Raw genomic sequence first — 18,592 nt, 5'->3', positions numbered from 1 at the left:
TTTTTTCCTAAATGTTGCATTTTATAACCACTTCTATTTCCCAATTACAAATAAACAGAAGCTCACTATTTTTCCTACTAGGAGAAGGCTGCCAAATGGAAGACATCAGATGGACAGATGGATGGCTTGACCACCAATGGCGTTCTTGTTATGCATCCACGCAATGGGTTCACAGAAGACTCCAAGCCTGGAATATGGAGAGAAATATCAGTGTGTGGAAATGTATTCAGCCTGCGTGAAACCAGATCAGCTCAGCAGCGAGGGAAAATGGTAAGTACTGAGATGTAGCTTCTTATTTAACAACACTAAACTCATAGGGTGAGTTGGACTGAGTGCATTACATATTCCCAAAAACTATTAAATCTTTTGCTGACACAGAGTACCAAGTATGGCTATCAAGTGCTGACTACCAAATACTATACCAGGAGGATAATATCTTAATGTTTCAATTAGAACACTCTAAAAATTTATTCTTCTTTTATATTATGTTAATATATTTTAAAACCTAAGCTTTCCCAATTTAAACAGCACTCTGTGTATTTTCTACTTGTATCTGTATATCTTTGACCAACATATTTACCAAATTGGAAATATTAAACTTACTGATCAGCCAGATGTTTTAATCATAAATTGTCTTTACTATAAAGCTGAAAAGAGGTAAGTTACTGCTCAGTATTTTATCCTTGATTTTCAAACCCATCTTTTTCATGACTGCCATTCGAGTTTCTTAAATAAACAACCAGAGGAAATCTTGATTCTTGAGTAAGGAGCACATAAGACCAAAACTCTTAGGTAAAAATCCAAAACTCAGTGGTGAATGTGTTTTTTTGATTCTTGTTTCCTCTAGGTGGAAATTGAAACCAATCAGTTACAAGATGGCTCATTAATTGACCTCTGTGGTGCAACATTGCTGTGGCGTACTGCAGAAGGCCTTTCCCACACTCCTACCGTGAAGCATTTAGAAGCTTTAAGACAGGAAATCAATGCAGCACGACCTCAGTGCCCTGTAGGGTTCAACACACTAGCATTTCCTAGTATGAAGAGGAAAGATGTTGTTGATGAAAAGCAACCATGGGTGTATCTGAACTGCGGCCATGTGCATGGCTATCATAACTGGGGAAACAAAGAAGAACGTGATGGAAAAGATCGTGAATGTCCTATGTGTAGGTCTGTTGGTCCCTATGTCCCTCTGTGGCTTGGATGTGAAGCTGGATTTTATGTGGACGCCGGCCCTCCAACCCATGCGTTTAGCCCGTGTGGGCATGTGTGTTCAGAAAAGACAACTGCCTACTGGTCCCAGATCCCGCTTCCACATGGTACTCATACTTTTCATGCAGCCTGTCCCTTTTGTGCACATCAGTTGGCTGGTGAACAAGGCTACATCAGACTTATTTTCCAAGGACCTCTAGACTAACAGACCGTTGTCCTCCAGGACTACATTATACATTTATAAGCTAAGTGATTTGGGTTTTCCAGCCTGTTGTCCACATCACAGTTTTTCTGCTCTGGTCATTTGCATTAAGATGAATAATTTTTTTAAACATTTATAATAAATAGTAGCAATTTCTGAGCAAAAATCTGGGAAACTCAAGCAAAGGAATTTCCAAAAGTACCAGACTTCTGAATTCTGAGTTTTGAAAATATATTTTGAGGAGAAAAAGACATAGTCTAATTTGATGCCTTCATTTTAGTGTTTTGAATCACCCATCCTCAGTGTTGAAAAATTGTTTTGTATAACTGAGGGTACTGTTGGTTCAAACTATGTTAGTTTACAGTTTGTTGCAAACATTGTAAAATACAGCAACATGTATATTAACTTTTTTTCTATTTATCTTTATTATAGAAAATATCTTAGAATGTTCTTGGTAGAGTAGCATGGTAACGATGGTCTCACACTCTTGGTGTGAATGGTAGTTTAGCAAGCATAGCTCAAGGATTTGCAAAGTTAGGAAGAAGGACAAGAGAGCCTCTCTCCCCACCCCCATCTAAATATGAAATTTGGTAAATTAGAATACTTTGTAAAAACAAATTCATATTAATTACCATTATGTAAGAGGTGTTTGTTTTTAACCACATTGAAGATAATCAGGAAAGATTTTTTTTCCTCAATGTTTCTCCCATGTGTAGTACTATAACAAAAACTCAATGCTAAGAAACATTTCACATGCTCCTTTGAATATGCAATTTAATCTAGATTATCTATTTTTCTCCCATGATAACTAATCTGTTTTTAGTATCAGCAACATTTGGCAAGTTTATTTTTTAGATATAAACTGTGGTTCATCTGTTCACTGTTTCTAGAAAAAAAATCATTCCCATGAGAAAAAGCATAAATAACAAGAAAGGAGAGTGACTTGATTTGCTTTTAGAAAAAGAAATGCTTAATTAACTATCCTGTATTTAGACTTATTCAGGTAAGAAATTTAGAGAGATATAAAGGGTTGAATGACAACAGTGCTCTTTTTTTTTTAATCTAACAGACCAGCCTTAACTGTGGGCTTGAATCCTAAAAGGACAGTTGCCACAGTGTGACTCAAGGAAATGCTTGGTTGGCAAATGAGCACCAGTGACAGCCAAATGGAGGGACATACTTGCATGGTCAGTTTATTCTCTAATTCCAGTAAGTTCTTTGCTTTCAGAAGCAAGAAAACATTTCTTCTCCCCTCCCCCCACCCCCCCCTTTTTTTTAACACACCACAAGGAAAGTATAGACAGTTGCACTACATCAAACCCTTTGTGACACTTGTAGAAATCAGTACACTTTTAGATTAGACAGAATCATTTTTTTAATCTTTTGTTTTCCTTTAGTTCGAAAAATTGTATTATACTTAATTGACTCTAGCAAAATTTTGTATGTGGTAGCACAGCTTTAATTTATCCTATTACAGTGCTGTTCTGAATTTTCTTTTGGTTTTTAAAAAACAAAACCTGTTGCTTAGAAGCCATGAACTATTTTACTTTACTTCAACTTGTCAAAATTTCCTTGTTTTAAAAAATCATTTGGGTTCACTCAGGAAATGCATGTCAGGAAACTTTGTATTATAAGTTGACTAGTTGTGATGTATCAGTAACTGCTGTTACTCCTTTTTCAAAGAAATATAATTGATTTTGAAGTTTTCTAGATTGTCACATGCTTTGTGACTAATGCAAGGAAATCAAGTCCTGTGTTGTATTTGTTCTAGTCATTTCTATTCAGGCTATATATTGTAGCTGATTTTTATTTGCAATTAATTTATTCAAACTGAGTAAATACTTTTCAAAATAGATATTTGAATTTGCCTTTGTGAGTTCATTTTTGCATAACTGAGAATGGGAAACCAGAAGTGAAAACTTGTGGACAAATCTAGTCCACGCTCCAAAAATATTCACTTGAAATAGATGAGGAGTTTGCATTTAATGTAACACTTTAAATCTCTGGTTCTCTTGGGAAAGCATCTCTTACTTATCAATAGAGGAACTTCTTTAGTGGTTGAATAATTGAGGCCTTTTTCTAAGTTAAGCCCTGCTGGAGAGATGGCTTGTAGCAAGTTGCGTACTAGACCGTTTAATAGTGCCTCAGTGATCATAAAAGGTTCATGTTCTTCCCAAGGTGCCTGAATTTCCTCCTACCAACTAAGAAAAATCTGGTTCACTTTCTATCAAATTTAAGTTTTGAAAACTCAGGTAATTTAAATCTTTAGTCATACTTTTTCTGTTCAAGCATTTTAATTATTAGTTCTTTCATTTTGCCAATGCCTAACGGAATACTTTTACTTATTAAGTTGTATTAAGGGAATGTCAGTATTCTGGCCAAAGAGAAAAAGTTGTATTTAGGTCTCCTAAATGCACTCTCAAGAAAGACAATCTTTATGGCTCAATTCTTTTATCAAAGTGATCTTAATATCTAAATGTTCCTTACATTGTACAGTGAATTAAATTTCCCTTCATCTAAAATGTTAGGGTCATGAAGCAAGACAGGGTAGATACCTAGAAAGAGGAGTCTTTCATCATGTTATCTTCTCGAAGCTGTGATTGCTTACTTTCATGATATAAAAATCTTCTAGTACGTGTGAAACAGGATAGGAATAAATAATCATGTAAATATATAATTACATCTAACATGAGTACTCCCACTCCACTCTTCCTTCAGAAGAGTGCCCCAAGAACCATGTGTGATGCATGACCTTCTGACACGTAGACTGAGTGAGGGCACCAGTGAAAGTCCATCCATTATTTCTTTAACTTTATAAAAAAAATATAATTCCAACATGTTGGCCCCTCATCCCAGGCGATCATCTTATGCTACCCCACTTTAGAGACCACTGGCTGAAAGATCTGTGATCCATTCTTTGGTTTTTGTGTTCTAAGCATTAACCATGTAGCAAATCAGATCACCAAAATACTACATAACTGAACTGTATTACTCTATCTCCCACTCCCGCTTTCAGAATTACTCCTATATAAGTATACTCTAAGGCCATGCCCTCAGAATTTTACCCACACATTCTTACAACGGATATTTGAATATCCACTGTGCAACAAGCCCTGTTCTAACACTGGGTGATGTAGCAGGAAAAAACAAAACAAAACAAAACCCTGCCTTCATGGGGTTTACATTCTAGTGGAGAAGATGGAAATGAACATGAAAATTAAAAGACATAGTATGATAGCAGTGCTGAGGGACAAATAAAGCAGAAAAGGGAGGTACAGAACATCGATACAGAACGTCACGTGTGATGTGTGTGGGTGTGCGGAGTGTTTGCAGTATTAAATAGAGCAACAGAAAGCCCCGCTGGGAAGGTGGTATTTGAGTAAAGATCTGAAGGGAGTGGCTACTTAGGAGAAGAGCATTTAGGCAGAGGGAACACCAATTGCAAGGGTCCTGATGCTTGGAACATTTCTGTAACAGCCAAGAGGCCAGTGTGGCCATGTGGTGTGAAGGGAGAGGAGGAGCAGGTCAGGTCAAAGAGGTAAAGAGACAGAGAAGAAGTGGGGCATGGGGGCGGAACTAGACCTCAGAGAGCCTCCTGAGATTTTTGACTTATTGTGAATGAGTGGGGGGCCATAGGAGGATTTTGAACAAGGGAATGACGTGCTCAGACTTCGATTTTAATAAGATCCAAATAGACTGAAGTGGAGCAGGGAGACCAGTGAGGAGACTGTTGCAGTAATCCTGGGGGAAAATGATGGCGACTTAGGTCAAAGCGTGGGGGCAGTGGAGCTGTTTTGAAAAGTAACCAGAATCTGGGTAGGCTTTGAAGGCAGAGTTGATGATATTTGCGGCAGATCAGATATGGGGTGTGAAAGAACGAAGAGGAGTCAAGGACGACTTGGTTATTAGCCTGAATAACTAACTAGAAGGATCGAATTGTCATTTAGTGAAGTAGAGAACAGTTTGTGGGGGAGGGTGTACTGACTGTGGAGCTTAGCCTTGGACATTAGATTGAGACTCCTCTTAGACGAGGTATTTACCGAAAACTGTCTCTGCTTTTTTCTTTTCTTTGACTACTGTCAAAGTTCTTAATTATTATCATCAGTGTTCCCCATGTATCCTATGCTAGCTTAGAAACAAAAAAGTATTCCTCCTGATTAAGGGCCAGCTTCCTTTCATTGAAATAGAGAGTCAGGATACTTCTCATGTTTCTCCCTTTGCTTTGGCTGCCCTCTGAGGAAATGAAGTTCTGTTTTCAACTACAGTAACTTCCTTTAGCCAACTTGTTCTGATACAGTTTTTCTCCCATCTCGCTCATATACACCTTTTTCCTTAGCTCTTGCTTTCTTTTAAAAAAAACTCTGTTTTCTTGAAGCTTAATATTTTGTTGCTTCAAATCCTTTCTGGCAGTGGCAGAGCACAGTTGTGTTTGTTTTAATTTTAATATTTAAATGTTAACGGAAAACAAAGAACTCTTGAACCTATTTTATAAGTCCAGATTTTAATATCCAGCTTCCCTTAAGGAAATATGCCTGTCTTTGATAATATTGTCAGCAGAAAATGCAGTAAAGAAGATCAAAAGAGTTCTTCTAGTAATCATTGTAAAATATCATGTCCAAACATTCTGTTACATGATATGATGGGAATGCTGGTTTGTTTAGACTGACATTAGATTGTAAACCCAGCTATGTATGCTAAACTACAGCATAAAAATTCCTCACAGCTAACATTTGAGCGTTTGCTATGTGCCAAGCACTGTTCTAAATGCATCATTCTAAGTATATTACTGATTTTATTTAAAACTCAAAACAACCCTTTGAGAGAGGAACTATTATCTCCATTTTATTTTTTTTTAATTTTTATTGGAGTATAGTTGATTTACAATGCTGTGTTTTTGCTGTACAGCAAAGTGAATCAGTTAAATATATATATATGTATATATATATGTGTATGTATATATATATATATGTATATATATATATGTATCTCCACTCTTTTTTTAGCTTCTTTCCCCATATAGGTCATTACAGAGTATTGAGTAGAGTTCCCTGTGCTCTACAGTAGGTACTTATTAGTTATCTGTTTTGTATATAGTAGTGTGTATACGTCAATCCCAATATCCCAGTTTGTCCCTCTCCCACCTTACCCCCTGGTAACCATAAGTTTGTTTTCTATATCTGTATGTCTCCATTTACAATAGAAATGAGACACAGCAGTGTCTAGTAACTTGTCCAAGGTTCACATGGCTCGTCACTAGAGGAGTCAAAATTTGAACCTCAGAAGTCTTGCTCCATACCTGTGTACACAGGCGCTACATTTTACTGTCCGCCCCCCCCAATGGAATTTGAAGTCTTTTTTTAAATCAGTTTTAAACAATTTTTCAAAAATGATTTAAGGTGGCTTATAAAAATTATAATTAAGAATGTTAAACATCAATAGTAAAAATTTTTGGAAGAACAAAAGTAAAAGAATTTGGTATTATAACAAAGTAAGATAGAATCAGCATTGGCATGAGTACACAAGTAGATTTAATGAAGGCCTGTAAACTTGCTAAAGGTGAGTCACAAATCGATTTAGTGCAAAGGTGTTTAGTAGGTTATTCAATAAGGGGAACGTGATCAGTTACAAGATCCAGGCAGCTGCCTGGAAGGTAGCAACAAATCCACTGCTACAGAAACTTGTACTCATTTCTGGTCCTGCAAGCAGAGAAATTCACATTCAGGAAGCAGTGCCATTCCTTCATATAAGTAGATTCATGCAGTATTTGTCTTCCTGTGACTCGCTTATTTCATTTAGCATAATGTCCTGAAGGTTCATCCATGTTGTTGAGTATTGCAGAATTTCCTTCTTTTTTAAGGCTGAATAGTATTCCAGACTATATGTGTATGTGTGTGTGTAAATGTGTGTGTGTTTATTTATTTACTTTATCCATTTATCTGTCAGACATATAGGTTGTTCCACTTCTTGACTCTTGTGAATAGTGCTGCAGTGAACAGGGAGTGCCAATATCTCTTCAAGATTCTGATTTCAATTCTTTTGGTTAAATACCCAGAAATGGGATTGCTGGATCATATGGTAGTTTTGCTTTCCATAGAGGCTGCACCATTTTACATTCCCACCAACAGTGGGCAAAGGTTCCAGTTTCTCCAACTCCTCGCCAATACTTTGTCATCTTTTGTTTTTGATAATAGCAACCTGACAGGTGTGAAGTGATATCTTTTTGTGGTTTTGATTTGCATTTCCCTGATGATTAGTGGCATTGAGCATTTTTTCCTATACTTGTTGGCCATCTGTATGTCGTCTTTAGAGAAATGGCTATTCAAGTGCTTAGTCCATTTTTTAATCAGGTTATTAGTTTATTTTACTGTTGAGTTGTAAGAGTTTCTTATATACATGGTTTGCAAATATTTTCTCCTATTCCATAGGTTGCTTTTTCATTCTTTTGTTTCCTTTGCTGTGTAGAAGCTTCTTAGTGTGTCCCACTTGTGTATTTTTGTTTTTGTTGCCTGTGCTTTTAGTGTCATATCTGCTGCTTCCCCACTTTAATGATGGAACACATTGAAAGAATTCTTCCCCAGGTTGATAAAGGGCTGTCATGGTGCCTGGCACATGTAGATGCTCAAAAACTATTTCTTATATAATTATAGAAAACTGTTAGAACTCTGAACTGTTAAGCTATCCAAACAGTCTGAGTAGAAGCATTAACAAAAACAGTCAAAAGAATGAAGGTTACAGAAGCTGTTTATTTAATCAGAAAATGTGTTTTCATTGGTTGAAAAGACAAAAATGGAAAAGGTGGAGGTATGGCAAAAGTGACAATTACTAGAAGGTTGACAGGGCAACAAGGAGAAAACCCATGGGTGGTGTCAGAAGAGAACAAAAAGGATTATCCTGGAGAAGAGAGAAGAAATATCAATTATAGCCCCAAAGTATGTCATCCAGAAATTCAAGTTTTTGAGCCTTTTATTGGTTGGGGAAGACACAGAAGACAGCCAAGATTGAAAGGGAAAGTTAAGATCTACCCACCTTAGAATTTCCTAAAGTTTTACCATATCATATTACTGTATAACTATTAATAAAAATATAGAATATAAACTAGAAGGGATCTTGGCAATTAAGTTACAGGTGAGAAACCAAGGCCTTGTTAGGTAGTAGCTACCGATTGATAAATCCGGTACTAGTGTCCCCTAACACTTGATTATCATGAACTTGAATCACCAAGATTCAGTTCAATTCCCATGTTTTGTTTGTTGAAGCAGAGATCAGTACGTGCACTTTAATTGTTTTTATTTTTAAATTCAAAGTGTCAGCAGAGTTAAAACATCAACTCTCATTGTCATATAAACAATGGCTCCCAAATGTAGCGGATGGTCTGTTTCAGAATTCTTTTCATTAAAAGGTTATCTAGTTTGGAAATGAAAGATAAGAGTAAAAGAAAATCAAGAGTTGTTCAGTAGTGTCACTTATAGCCATTTGGCCTCTACGTGAATCATTCAGCCAACAAGAGCGCTCACTCAGTGACAGGGCACTTATTTTACTTTTCTATTTATTGTGAAGTTAGCACAGTTGTTTTGCATACCGCACCTCTGCAGGAATGCAACACATTCAGATACCCTTCACTTTCAGTAGGCGTCTTTTTCAGCTGACCTTTGGAAAATAAGTTATTTGAAGTGGTGATTGTAATGTCTCATTAAAATGTTAAAATTACTGTATTGTCAAGCAACTCAGAATTTTTCTTGGTCCACAATGTAATTGAATAATAATAGCAACCTAAACCCTAAGTACCCATAAAGTTGTCTAAATCTTGAATCATGAGGGGCAGATCTTTAGGTGTAGAGAGAGGAGTTAAATTGGGCTAGGTGTACAGACACAAGAAAAGGAACTTCCACAAGAAAGGTTGTCAGAGACCTGTAGGTGGTAGGAGCTCCCAAAGAAGGGATGGGCTCTGGTGACAGCTGAGAGGGGTAATGGGAGGAATTCCCCACTGTGGGTCTTGGTAACATGTTAGGATCCCTAAGGCAGTTACTTCCAAAGTTGAGTTTGCACAGAGATTGTGGGCGGGAAGTTAGAGAACTTGTGGCCCCCAACAGAGAAAGCATAGTAATTATCCTAATGTCCAGGTGTGGAAATTATGGGCAGGAATCATTACATCCAGAGACAGGCAGTTTCTTGGATTCCCCCTTCACCACCACTGCCTCTCTCTCAATCAATTTCTCTCTCTCTTTTCCTCTCCTTCCCCCCCCTCCCCACACCCCGAACACCTGCTCCCAGTTTTGGAATAAGTATACCTCCTCATGACGACTTTTTGAAAGAAACAGTGTTCACTTGAGTGTGTAAATTCTGACAAGTTTGTTAGTGTAATTTCTATATTAGTCACACTGAATGAATGCAAATGTTAGTTGTATTTTTGATTGATTTTATTCAGAGCACTCAACCGTGGCAAGAAGCCCTGAGTCAGGTGTACTATGCACAGTTGGTATTTAGTTGTAGAGGTAATGTAATATAACTATGACGTGATACTTGTGAGGTGATGAAATGAAAGTCAAAGATACTACTCTTGGGATGTGGCCTTTCGCAGAGAAGCACTAAAAGAACGTTTACTGCTTTGGTACGTGTTACAGGATTTTTAAAGTTTGAAAGTTAACAATCAAGAGTTTGTTTGAAGATGCTTTTATGGTTTCATTATTGCTACTGACTTCAAATATGGCCATATTTATTTACCAAAGTGTTTTAATTCCTTTTTAAATACAAAAGAGCCATTGAAAATATCTGGGTGGAATTTCACAAAAACAAGGAATTCTTCAGACAAGGCACGAGTCCAAGCCTTAATCCAGTCTGGCCTCGGATACCAGTCCTCAGATGTTCCATTATCAGAGTCGGTAACAATGGGCAGTTATTCATTGTAAATAAACTAGAGCCTAAGTGAGTGAGGGGAGTGAGAAAATATCAAGCTATACAGTCCCTTTGGAGAGGATCTAATTATACTAAAGCCAGCATTTCCTGTAATTTTGTAACATACTTTTATGTTTAACTCTGGCTCTATCTGTGGTCGTGAATTTTATTACCTGATATCTATCTGTGGTCATGAATCTTGTTACCTGATATCCTATGGGAAAAGAAAATCCAACCCTTTGACATCAGTTAATTAATACTTGTTCTACCTCATCTTAGTTCCTAAGGACTTTGGTGCTGGTCCTATGTGTGGAACTAGACTTGTAAGAGCAGATGGTCCCAGACTAATAAATTTATGGTCTCTTCAGTTGGGGAGCTCAGTAGCTTCTTTGATATACAACAAAGTCAAAGAATTTTAAATGAATTATAAAGCTATCTTCAGTCTAAGGACCTTCTTACTCATTTAATGGCTAAAGGAAAGGATATTCCAAATTATTCATAGCCAAAACATCCCTGAAAGGGTATAGTTTGGGGGACAGTTCAGAGCAGTGACCCAACATGTCAAATTCCCTAACAACAAATTCCAAGGAACTTGTCTCTATGAGCCTGTGTTGGAATTTAATTATATGTTGACCTGTGACACCAGTTTGAACATCTTTTTGATCTGCAAATATGCTTGGTTGTAATGGGAATTCAAATAGAAAGTCGATCTTAACCTTTTGATGCTTTCCTTCATTATGAATTACACCTGCTTACCAGTGAAATATTCTACAAAATGGGAGAGACGTGAGTGAAAGAATTGATATAACATGTAGTAGTTTAAATTTTTAGCCTGAGAATATTACATTAACTTAACTTTTGTCATGTTCATTGCTCGTTATGGCTGACACTTTGAGCTACCAACTAACCTTCTGGGTTCCCAAATACCCCTGGTCTGATTTGTAAGTACACTTATAACCATAAGACCCAGCATTCACTAGAGAAGATTTACACACAACGGGAAGCTCACATCTCATTGAGTGAGAACATTTCCAGAAAATCTGTTTTGTGGCTTTCTTTTTTTTTAAGTTTCTCTTTTATGTGGAAAGGTGATAGAAGTCTTTATTTATTTGGAGAACTTGGTATAAGTAAACAAAATGGAATCTTATGCAGTGACAACTTCATCTTCCTGATTGGCAAGAACACACTGACTTTAAGACCCTCTTTCATTTGCTTCCGTTTGCTTCCGTTTTCATGGTTCATTTCCAGCCAACACAGCATTTCTGAAATGCCAGCATTTGCTTTGTGTTTTCTGGCATTGTATCTAAGCAAACTAAACTTAGATGGGTGCCAACAAGGTAATGCCATGCTTTTGTGAAATTCCAGAAGATCAGTTCTTTAAATGAAATTGGAGATAGTGGAGTTGGTTTGCTGTTTGATCCAAAATTTGATCTCCTTTCTGGACCAATTGTTTTCTCATGGAGAAAAACTTTTCTATGACCAGCAAACAGGTACCAGGGGCTAATATATACTGGAATGAATGGATAAGAAAGAGTAAGTAGTGCAATGCATCATGATCAATGTGATTAGAAAAGTAGCTCAGAGCAAAATTCTTTTTGGTATCTTAAATGAGTGATGTGATTTGGACCTGTATGGCTGGGACAGAAACTATTTATCTGATTTCAATCTGCTGCTTTTTTTTTTTTTTTTTTTTAATTTATTTTTGGCTGTGTTGGGTCTTCGTTTCTGTGCGAGGGCCTTCTCAAGTTGCGGCGAGCAGGGGCCACTCTTCATCGTAGTGCGCGGGCCTCTCACTATCGCGGCCTCTCTTGTTGCGGAGCACAAGCTCCAGACGCGCAGGCTCAGTAGCTGTGGCTCACGGGCCTAGTTGCTCCGCGGCATGTGGGATCCTCCCGGACCAGGGCTCGAACCTGTGTCCCCTGCATTGGCAGGCAGATTCTCAACCACTGTGCCACCAGGGAAGCCCTCATTCTGCTTCTTAAAAGCTACAGGGCCTTTGGCAGTAGAGTACAGGCTGCCCTCTTGAAGGGAAGTCTGTGCAAGAGAATAAAATACTTGCAGGAGACAAAGTTCGATCCTTCATAAAACTTGAAGAGAGTGTGAAAAATAAGAGGATGTCTTGTATAGAGTCAGCCTTCAGTTAAATATTCATTGAATATTTGAGCAGAACTGGACCCTTCATCCTTCATGAAGGATGAAGAGTTATTTTTAATTTTCTAGCAACCTTGAGATCACAAGATAGGAGAGAGGAACTTCATTCTTGAGTGGAGAGGAAAGTAATGAGAATCTTTGCTGACAGTTGTGATATACCTTTCTCTCCTTGTTCTGTGGGAGTCATGGGGAAACCTCAAAGAAGAAAGCCTGTTGACAACTTAAATTGGAAAGCAAGAGCTGATTTTAATTTGGTCTTTTTCTCCACATGAACATCACAATTTACAGTGCTCTATTAAATTCAGTGGGTTTTTGTTTTTCAACATTAAATAAGATGACTAGAGAGGGATTCTTTCATTTCCCCCACCCTGAGAGCAGTTGTTTCATTGAATACCTTCTAATTACCTGACTAGTCAGACGTGTTTATCCACTGGGAAGGGAAGCATGTATTGAATACCTACTTTGGGTTCATTTAGTCAACAAAAATATATTGAGCATCTAGTAAGTGAGAGGCACTGAAACTATAAAGAATAAAACAGACATGGTCCCTACCCTCATAATGCTGAAAATCTAGTCAAAGGGAACGAGTAAGTAAGCAATTACAATATGTGTAAGTGCTATGACAGAAATAAAGATCGTTTAAGAGCACATAGGAGGGGCACTGAACCAGACTTGGGAGGTCAGAGAAGCCTGACTTGAAGGAAGAAGACAGGGGAAGGTGGCAGTGGAGGCAGTGGGAAGAGGATTCCTAGCGAGGGACGAGCTTGTGCAGAGGCTCAGCACCAGTAGAGAGCAGTGCATATTTGAGGAACTGAAACTGAATGTGGCTAAGTGGAAAGTACAAAAAAGGGGAGGAAAAGATACAGGAGGGAGACACATCAGACAGGGCTTTTGTAAGAAAAGCCAAGGTGTCCTTGAGCTCTATCCTGATAGCCATAGGGAGACGGGGAATGATGAGATCAGATCTGCACTTTTGAAAGATCACTCTCTCTGACTGCTGTGGAGAACAGGTATGCAAGACTGGATGCAGAGAGACAAAAAGTTGCAGAATAGCCCAAGTGAGAGATGATGGGGAACTGCATACAGGAAGTAGCCGTGGGAATGGAGAGAGGCAGATGGATCTTAAACATTTAATGTATTTAAAAGTAGACTTGGCAGGACTTTATGACTGACCAGATGAAAGAGAAGCCATGACTCTGGCTTGGGCAACTTGATAGATGGTAGTTCATTCCCTGTATGGTATAACAGAAGAGCAGGTTTATAGGGAAGGGAGGAGGATGAATGTAGTTTGAGATCACTATAAACTATCCATGATGCTGTTCTGTTGGCAGTTGAATGTATGATTCTGAAACCCAAAATAAGATCCACCTTGGAGATACGGATTTGGAGAGTATCAGCCTGAGGTCCTATGAGTAAGACCTCCCAGGAAGCTGTGACCCAACCAGATGGAACATTAACATTAAGGGGTAGGGTGGAAGAAGAGAAACCCATAGCAAAGACTGAGAAAGAGATGTCAGAGGGAAAAAGACAGAAAACCAGAAGAGATTGATGACGTGGAAGTCAAGAGAAGAGAACCCATTAAGGAGGGCTGGTCTACAGTGTCAAATTACTGAGGAGCAAAGTAAGTCAAGGGTTGAGCAATATTCTTTGGATTTAGCTACAAGGAAGGTGTCTGTGACCTTGACAACTGCATTTTCAAGGAGTGAGAAAAGTAGAAGCCAAGCTTCAGAGGTTTGAGGATGACGAAGTGGAGACCTGGAAAAGTCAAATAGTTTGATTATGGAGGGGAGGAGATGGAGAGGGAGAAGCAAAGGAGAGAAGGGAGGGAAGGGAGTAAATAGGGAATAGAGGAGAGGCAAGAAGGGGAGAGGAGGAGAAGGGAGAAAACTGGACAGAGATGCAAGGTTGAAGGAAAGATTTTTGTGTGTTTGCAGATTAGAGCTACTTAAGGATGTTTGAAGGCTGAAAGGAAGGAGCCTTTGGAGGAGAGGAGGAAGATAATGGATAGAGCATAGGATGGAGGAGATTGGATCCGTAGCACATGGGAAGAATTAGCCTGAGACAAGCTAATTTCATTGTAACTGGAGGAAAGGGGAAAAAAACAACGGTGTGGATATAAGCAATGTTGGAGGTGGGCAACTGAGGGGGGAAGTTCTTATCTAATGGTTTCTTGTATCTTCCCTCTGAAATAAGCAGAGAGGGAAATAGGAGAAGAAAGAATGAAAATTTGAGGAGCATGAAGGAGGTTTGAAGTGGCTACTGGAGAGAATTGGAGACACTGCTGGGCAGCACTGAGGACCCAGGTGATGGTGGCGCATATACCAGATATTGGCAGTGATCTGCTTAGTCATGTGATTTGACTGACCATCAGCATTTGAACCCCCAGTATTGATGTGGGGAGGCAGTTAGATTGGTCCAATATTGTTACATAGTTATGTTTGGTTGCAAGTGACAGGAAAAAAAAAAAACATGAAAGAAGTCGATTGCCCTCTTACATAAAAATCCAGGCAGACTAATAAGGCTAGAATAGAGCACCAGTGTGTCAGGAATCAAAATTCCTTCGAGTGCCTTACTTTGCCATCAGGGTTTGGCTTCCATGTCATGGTCTAACATGGTTACTCCAGCTCCATCCATTTTGTTTGCATTTTGGTCAGCAGGAAGAAGGTAGGACCAGCAGAAGGGCATATGCCACTTCTACCTAAATCCATTGACCATAGCTTGGTCCTTTGACACATCTAGCTGCAAGGAGGCTGAAAATTTTAGTCTTTATTATGGATGGCCATGTGACCAGTTACATTTTAAATTTAAAAATTTGAGCCCAGACCTTGGGAGATACTAAGAATCACTGCCACAATAGGGTTTACCTGGGTAGGTACAACAGAATGGGGCTAGGAAGTAAATGATATTGTCAAGAGGGATTTAAGTAGACAGAAGGGAGCCAGTAAAGGTGAGGAAGGAGCTGAGTGATCTGGTCATTTTTGTTCAGGTATCTCTTCACCCTAGTGTGGCTTATGTATTGTCACACTTCAGAGGAAAGTAAACCCTCAACTTCAGGGTGATGTGCCCTGATTGTCTCAGCCAGTATGTCTTGGTGGGGCTCTATTGGCATTTGAGGCAGGCCAATTCTTCATTGTACAGGACTGTCCTGTACATTGCAAGACATTCGAAGCTCCTAGCTCCCACCCACTAAATGCCAGTGATACCCCCAGTCATAAAATGTTTCAGTAATCTTAAGGAGGTGTTACTGCTCACAGTTGAGAACCATTGGTCTAAATTAATCATGGTAGTCCCCTCTCCCTTGCCACGGTGATTGGCTCAAGGGTGGACAATTTAGACCTTAGTGAAGTAGCACATGGCTGTCTCCTAGTCACCATGATTGGTTCATGCTATTCCAACTAATGGAAGGTTAAGATTTTTGTTTGATGCTTATAGACTCACTCCCTCTCAGTCCCTCTGGACATAATGAGGAAGTATATGGGCCCAATTGCTGCTGACATCCAGCCTATAAACACTAGGGGAGTCAGTCCCAGAATAAAGCAATGCTGAGGGTTGGTGGAGTGGAGAGACAGAAAGAAACAGAGACCATAGTAATTCTGAACTGCAGCCAACCCAAGGCCCTTGCCACTGCTGAATTTTCAGCCCCTTGAGTCAATAAATGCCCTTAATGTTCAAACCAGTTAGACTTGAGCTGCTTGTTACTTGCAAATGAAAATACATTTAATAAAAGAAGGAAGTAGAGGAAGATTGGGTCAAGGGAGTAAAAGTATAGGGAAGGATGTAAATGAGAGTAAAGGATGTGATAGATGAATGGAGGGGCTTAGGCCTTGGGTAGAAACCAAGGAAAACAGGGAGAAGAGGTACGCTGAGTTTGGCTGGATGTAAGATTTTATCAAAATTAATCTCTCTTCTCTTGGACTGGGGATTGAGGGTAATCAGAACAGTTCTAGCATTGTGCTAGGTTGACCCAATGAGGCTTATATTAACTCTAATGTGTAGAAGAAGAAACTCAAGACTCACCCAAGGACCTAAAGCTAGTAGCCGGCAGAGGCAAGTCCTAGTGAGTTTGACTCCAGTACTCAAGTCCTTTCTGCTAATTCCCCACTGCTACTTGATGCCAAAGAGGTGGAAACAACCAGATCTACCCCTCATTAATCCTTTCCACACCTCAATCCAGGATGACAGGTAAGACTGACTGGGTCAATAGGACTGTTTTCCCCTGGATAATGGACGGTCTACCCACAGGATGTACTGTGTTTGGGGTACAAAGCACAGATGGGTCATGGGCAAGCTGGAGTGGCAAGAGAGCTTACAAAACCAACACCAGCACAAATGAAAGGAATAAACCCAGGGTGCGCCAAGAAGGAGAAATGGCTCAGAGGTTCCTGGTGAGACGAAAAGTATTGAATGTTAATTGTCAAGCATCGAATATGAGATTCTGTGCATCTGCATTTTTTTTCATTTCAGAAGCTTTTATTTTTTTCCCATTTTACTTTATTTTTTGAATAGTTAATGCTTACACATGGTACAAGTACAAAAGTTACAAAAGGTATACAGTGAAAAATAAGTCTTTCTCTCTCCTCTGTCCTCGAGCTACCGTCCCTGGGGAGGCAACCAGTGTTGACAGAATCAAGCCCTGCCCTCTCCCTCGCCCCTCCCCCACTCCATCATAGGCTGAGGTACATAAGCTGAGTTCTCTTCATTCAGTAAAGATACAGACCTTCCTAATGTAGCAGCCTTGAAATGGACACACTAAATAAATCAGATTTACAAAAATATATATGGTAACTTTATTGTCTATAACGACTTCTTGCTAAAAAGCCCCCATTGCTGATGTAGGTGGAAAACACTTGATCTTGCAAATAAAAGATATCTCCTTTAGGTTTAAACCAGTCTCCCTTGGGAAATCACTCAGTCTTTCGGGGTTTCTCCCTCATCGCAGCGTTCTTCTCTCCCTGTTCCCTCTCCAAAAATATTGCCCAGGTGAAAGGCATGCTACAGGGGAAGTGCAGGGGAAGTCTGCCAACCGCCAGGACTTCCTGACCGCGAGGCCATGGTGAAGAAATTGTTTTCTCTGGCCTTTGGGCTACACTGATTCCAGCTACTGACAGCCACGGTCCCCACCACGGCCCTCAGTGATAAAGGCCGCACACCTTGTACCTTCTTGGCCCAAGGCCAGGCCTCCTGCAGCCCATTCATCCTGTCAGCCTTCGTCATTCTCCCACGGGCTCTGCTGCAGACCACGGACAGGCCCGGGAACTGGGAGCATTTCTCAAGGCCCCTCATTGCCCAACCCTAGCATTTCCACTTGTCTGTAGTTGGCCTAGTTCCAAAGGGAAAAGCAGGGTACACACTCCTCCTGCCGTAGGGCCCCTCCACCCCTCATCTGGGGCAACCCTGTGCTCACACCCTCTGACTCTCACAACTTCCTGCCTGCTGCTTAAACGTTTATCTTCCTTTCCAGCCATGGGAAAACGGCTCTGACATCACATCCTGTGTTCTTCCTGGCACTGTCTGTGACCTGCTCAGGGGCAGCCCTCCAAGCTCTGCCTCATCCGTGTATACAAATACATTTTTTTTTCTTTCTACAAAGTCTGGCTTTTACGAATCAAAGGCAGTTAATTTCAAACTATTGTCTTGCTATGAATTTTTTTTCAATCCTATTTTGAAACTCAAAGTATATGATGACTTACCCATTCTTGGCTGGGTTTTTTCCTCCCCGTGACTCAAAGCATGTCAAAGGATCCATGGAGACAGGGTTTACCGGGAAGGCAAACACGCTGGTTGAATATCTCACAATGTTATCTCCATGACATCAGCATAAGGTTTCCAGTGCTGCGGGGAAGCCAGTGTCAGTGTGGTAAATGTTACTAAGTTTTCAGTTGTGACTTGGGTAAACCCACCTGATGCAAAAACTTCATGGTCCTCAAAGTGAACATAAACCTGATTCTACCGTTATCCACCCAATAAGGCAGTGCAAGCCTGAGTCATTCTGGATTCCTCTCTTTTCTTCACACTCCATATATAACCCATCTGCTATTCAGAACCACCAAAGGGAATGGGAGACTTTTTCTAATTGTCACAAAAGCACTGTGTGGGCCAGCCATGGCCTTACTGCTGAAACCCTCAGCCTGGCTGCCA

General features: G+C 39.7%; 1 protein-coding gene across 1 annotated transcript in view; it reads left to right on the top strand.

Moving 5' to 3' along the window:
- The window catches only part of PELI1 (pellino E3 ubiquitin protein ligase 1), a 50,300-nt gene extending 47,108 nt beyond the window's left edge, over positions 1–3,192 (top strand). The window contains exons 6-7 of the mRNA XM_061210500.1: positions 82–270; positions 848–3,192. Of these exons, the coding sequence (XP_061066483.1) occupies positions 82–270; positions 848–1,414 (756 nt within the window). The 3' untranslated portion in view covers positions 1,415–3,192. The remainder of the gene's footprint in view (positions 1–81; positions 271–847) is intronic.
- Positions 3,193–18,592: the final 15,400 nt, after the last annotated feature.

The sequence above is a fragment of the Eubalaena glacialis genome, chromosome 14, assembly GCF_028564815.1.
Source record: "Eubalaena glacialis isolate mEubGla1 chromosome 14, mEubGla1.1.hap2.+ XY, whole genome shotgun sequence".
Lineage (NCBI taxonomy): Eukaryota > Metazoa > Chordata > Mammalia > Artiodactyla > Balaenidae > Eubalaena > Eubalaena glacialis.
Note: the sequence above shows the minus strand (reverse complement) of the source record. Positions and strands in the feature narration are given on the sequence as shown.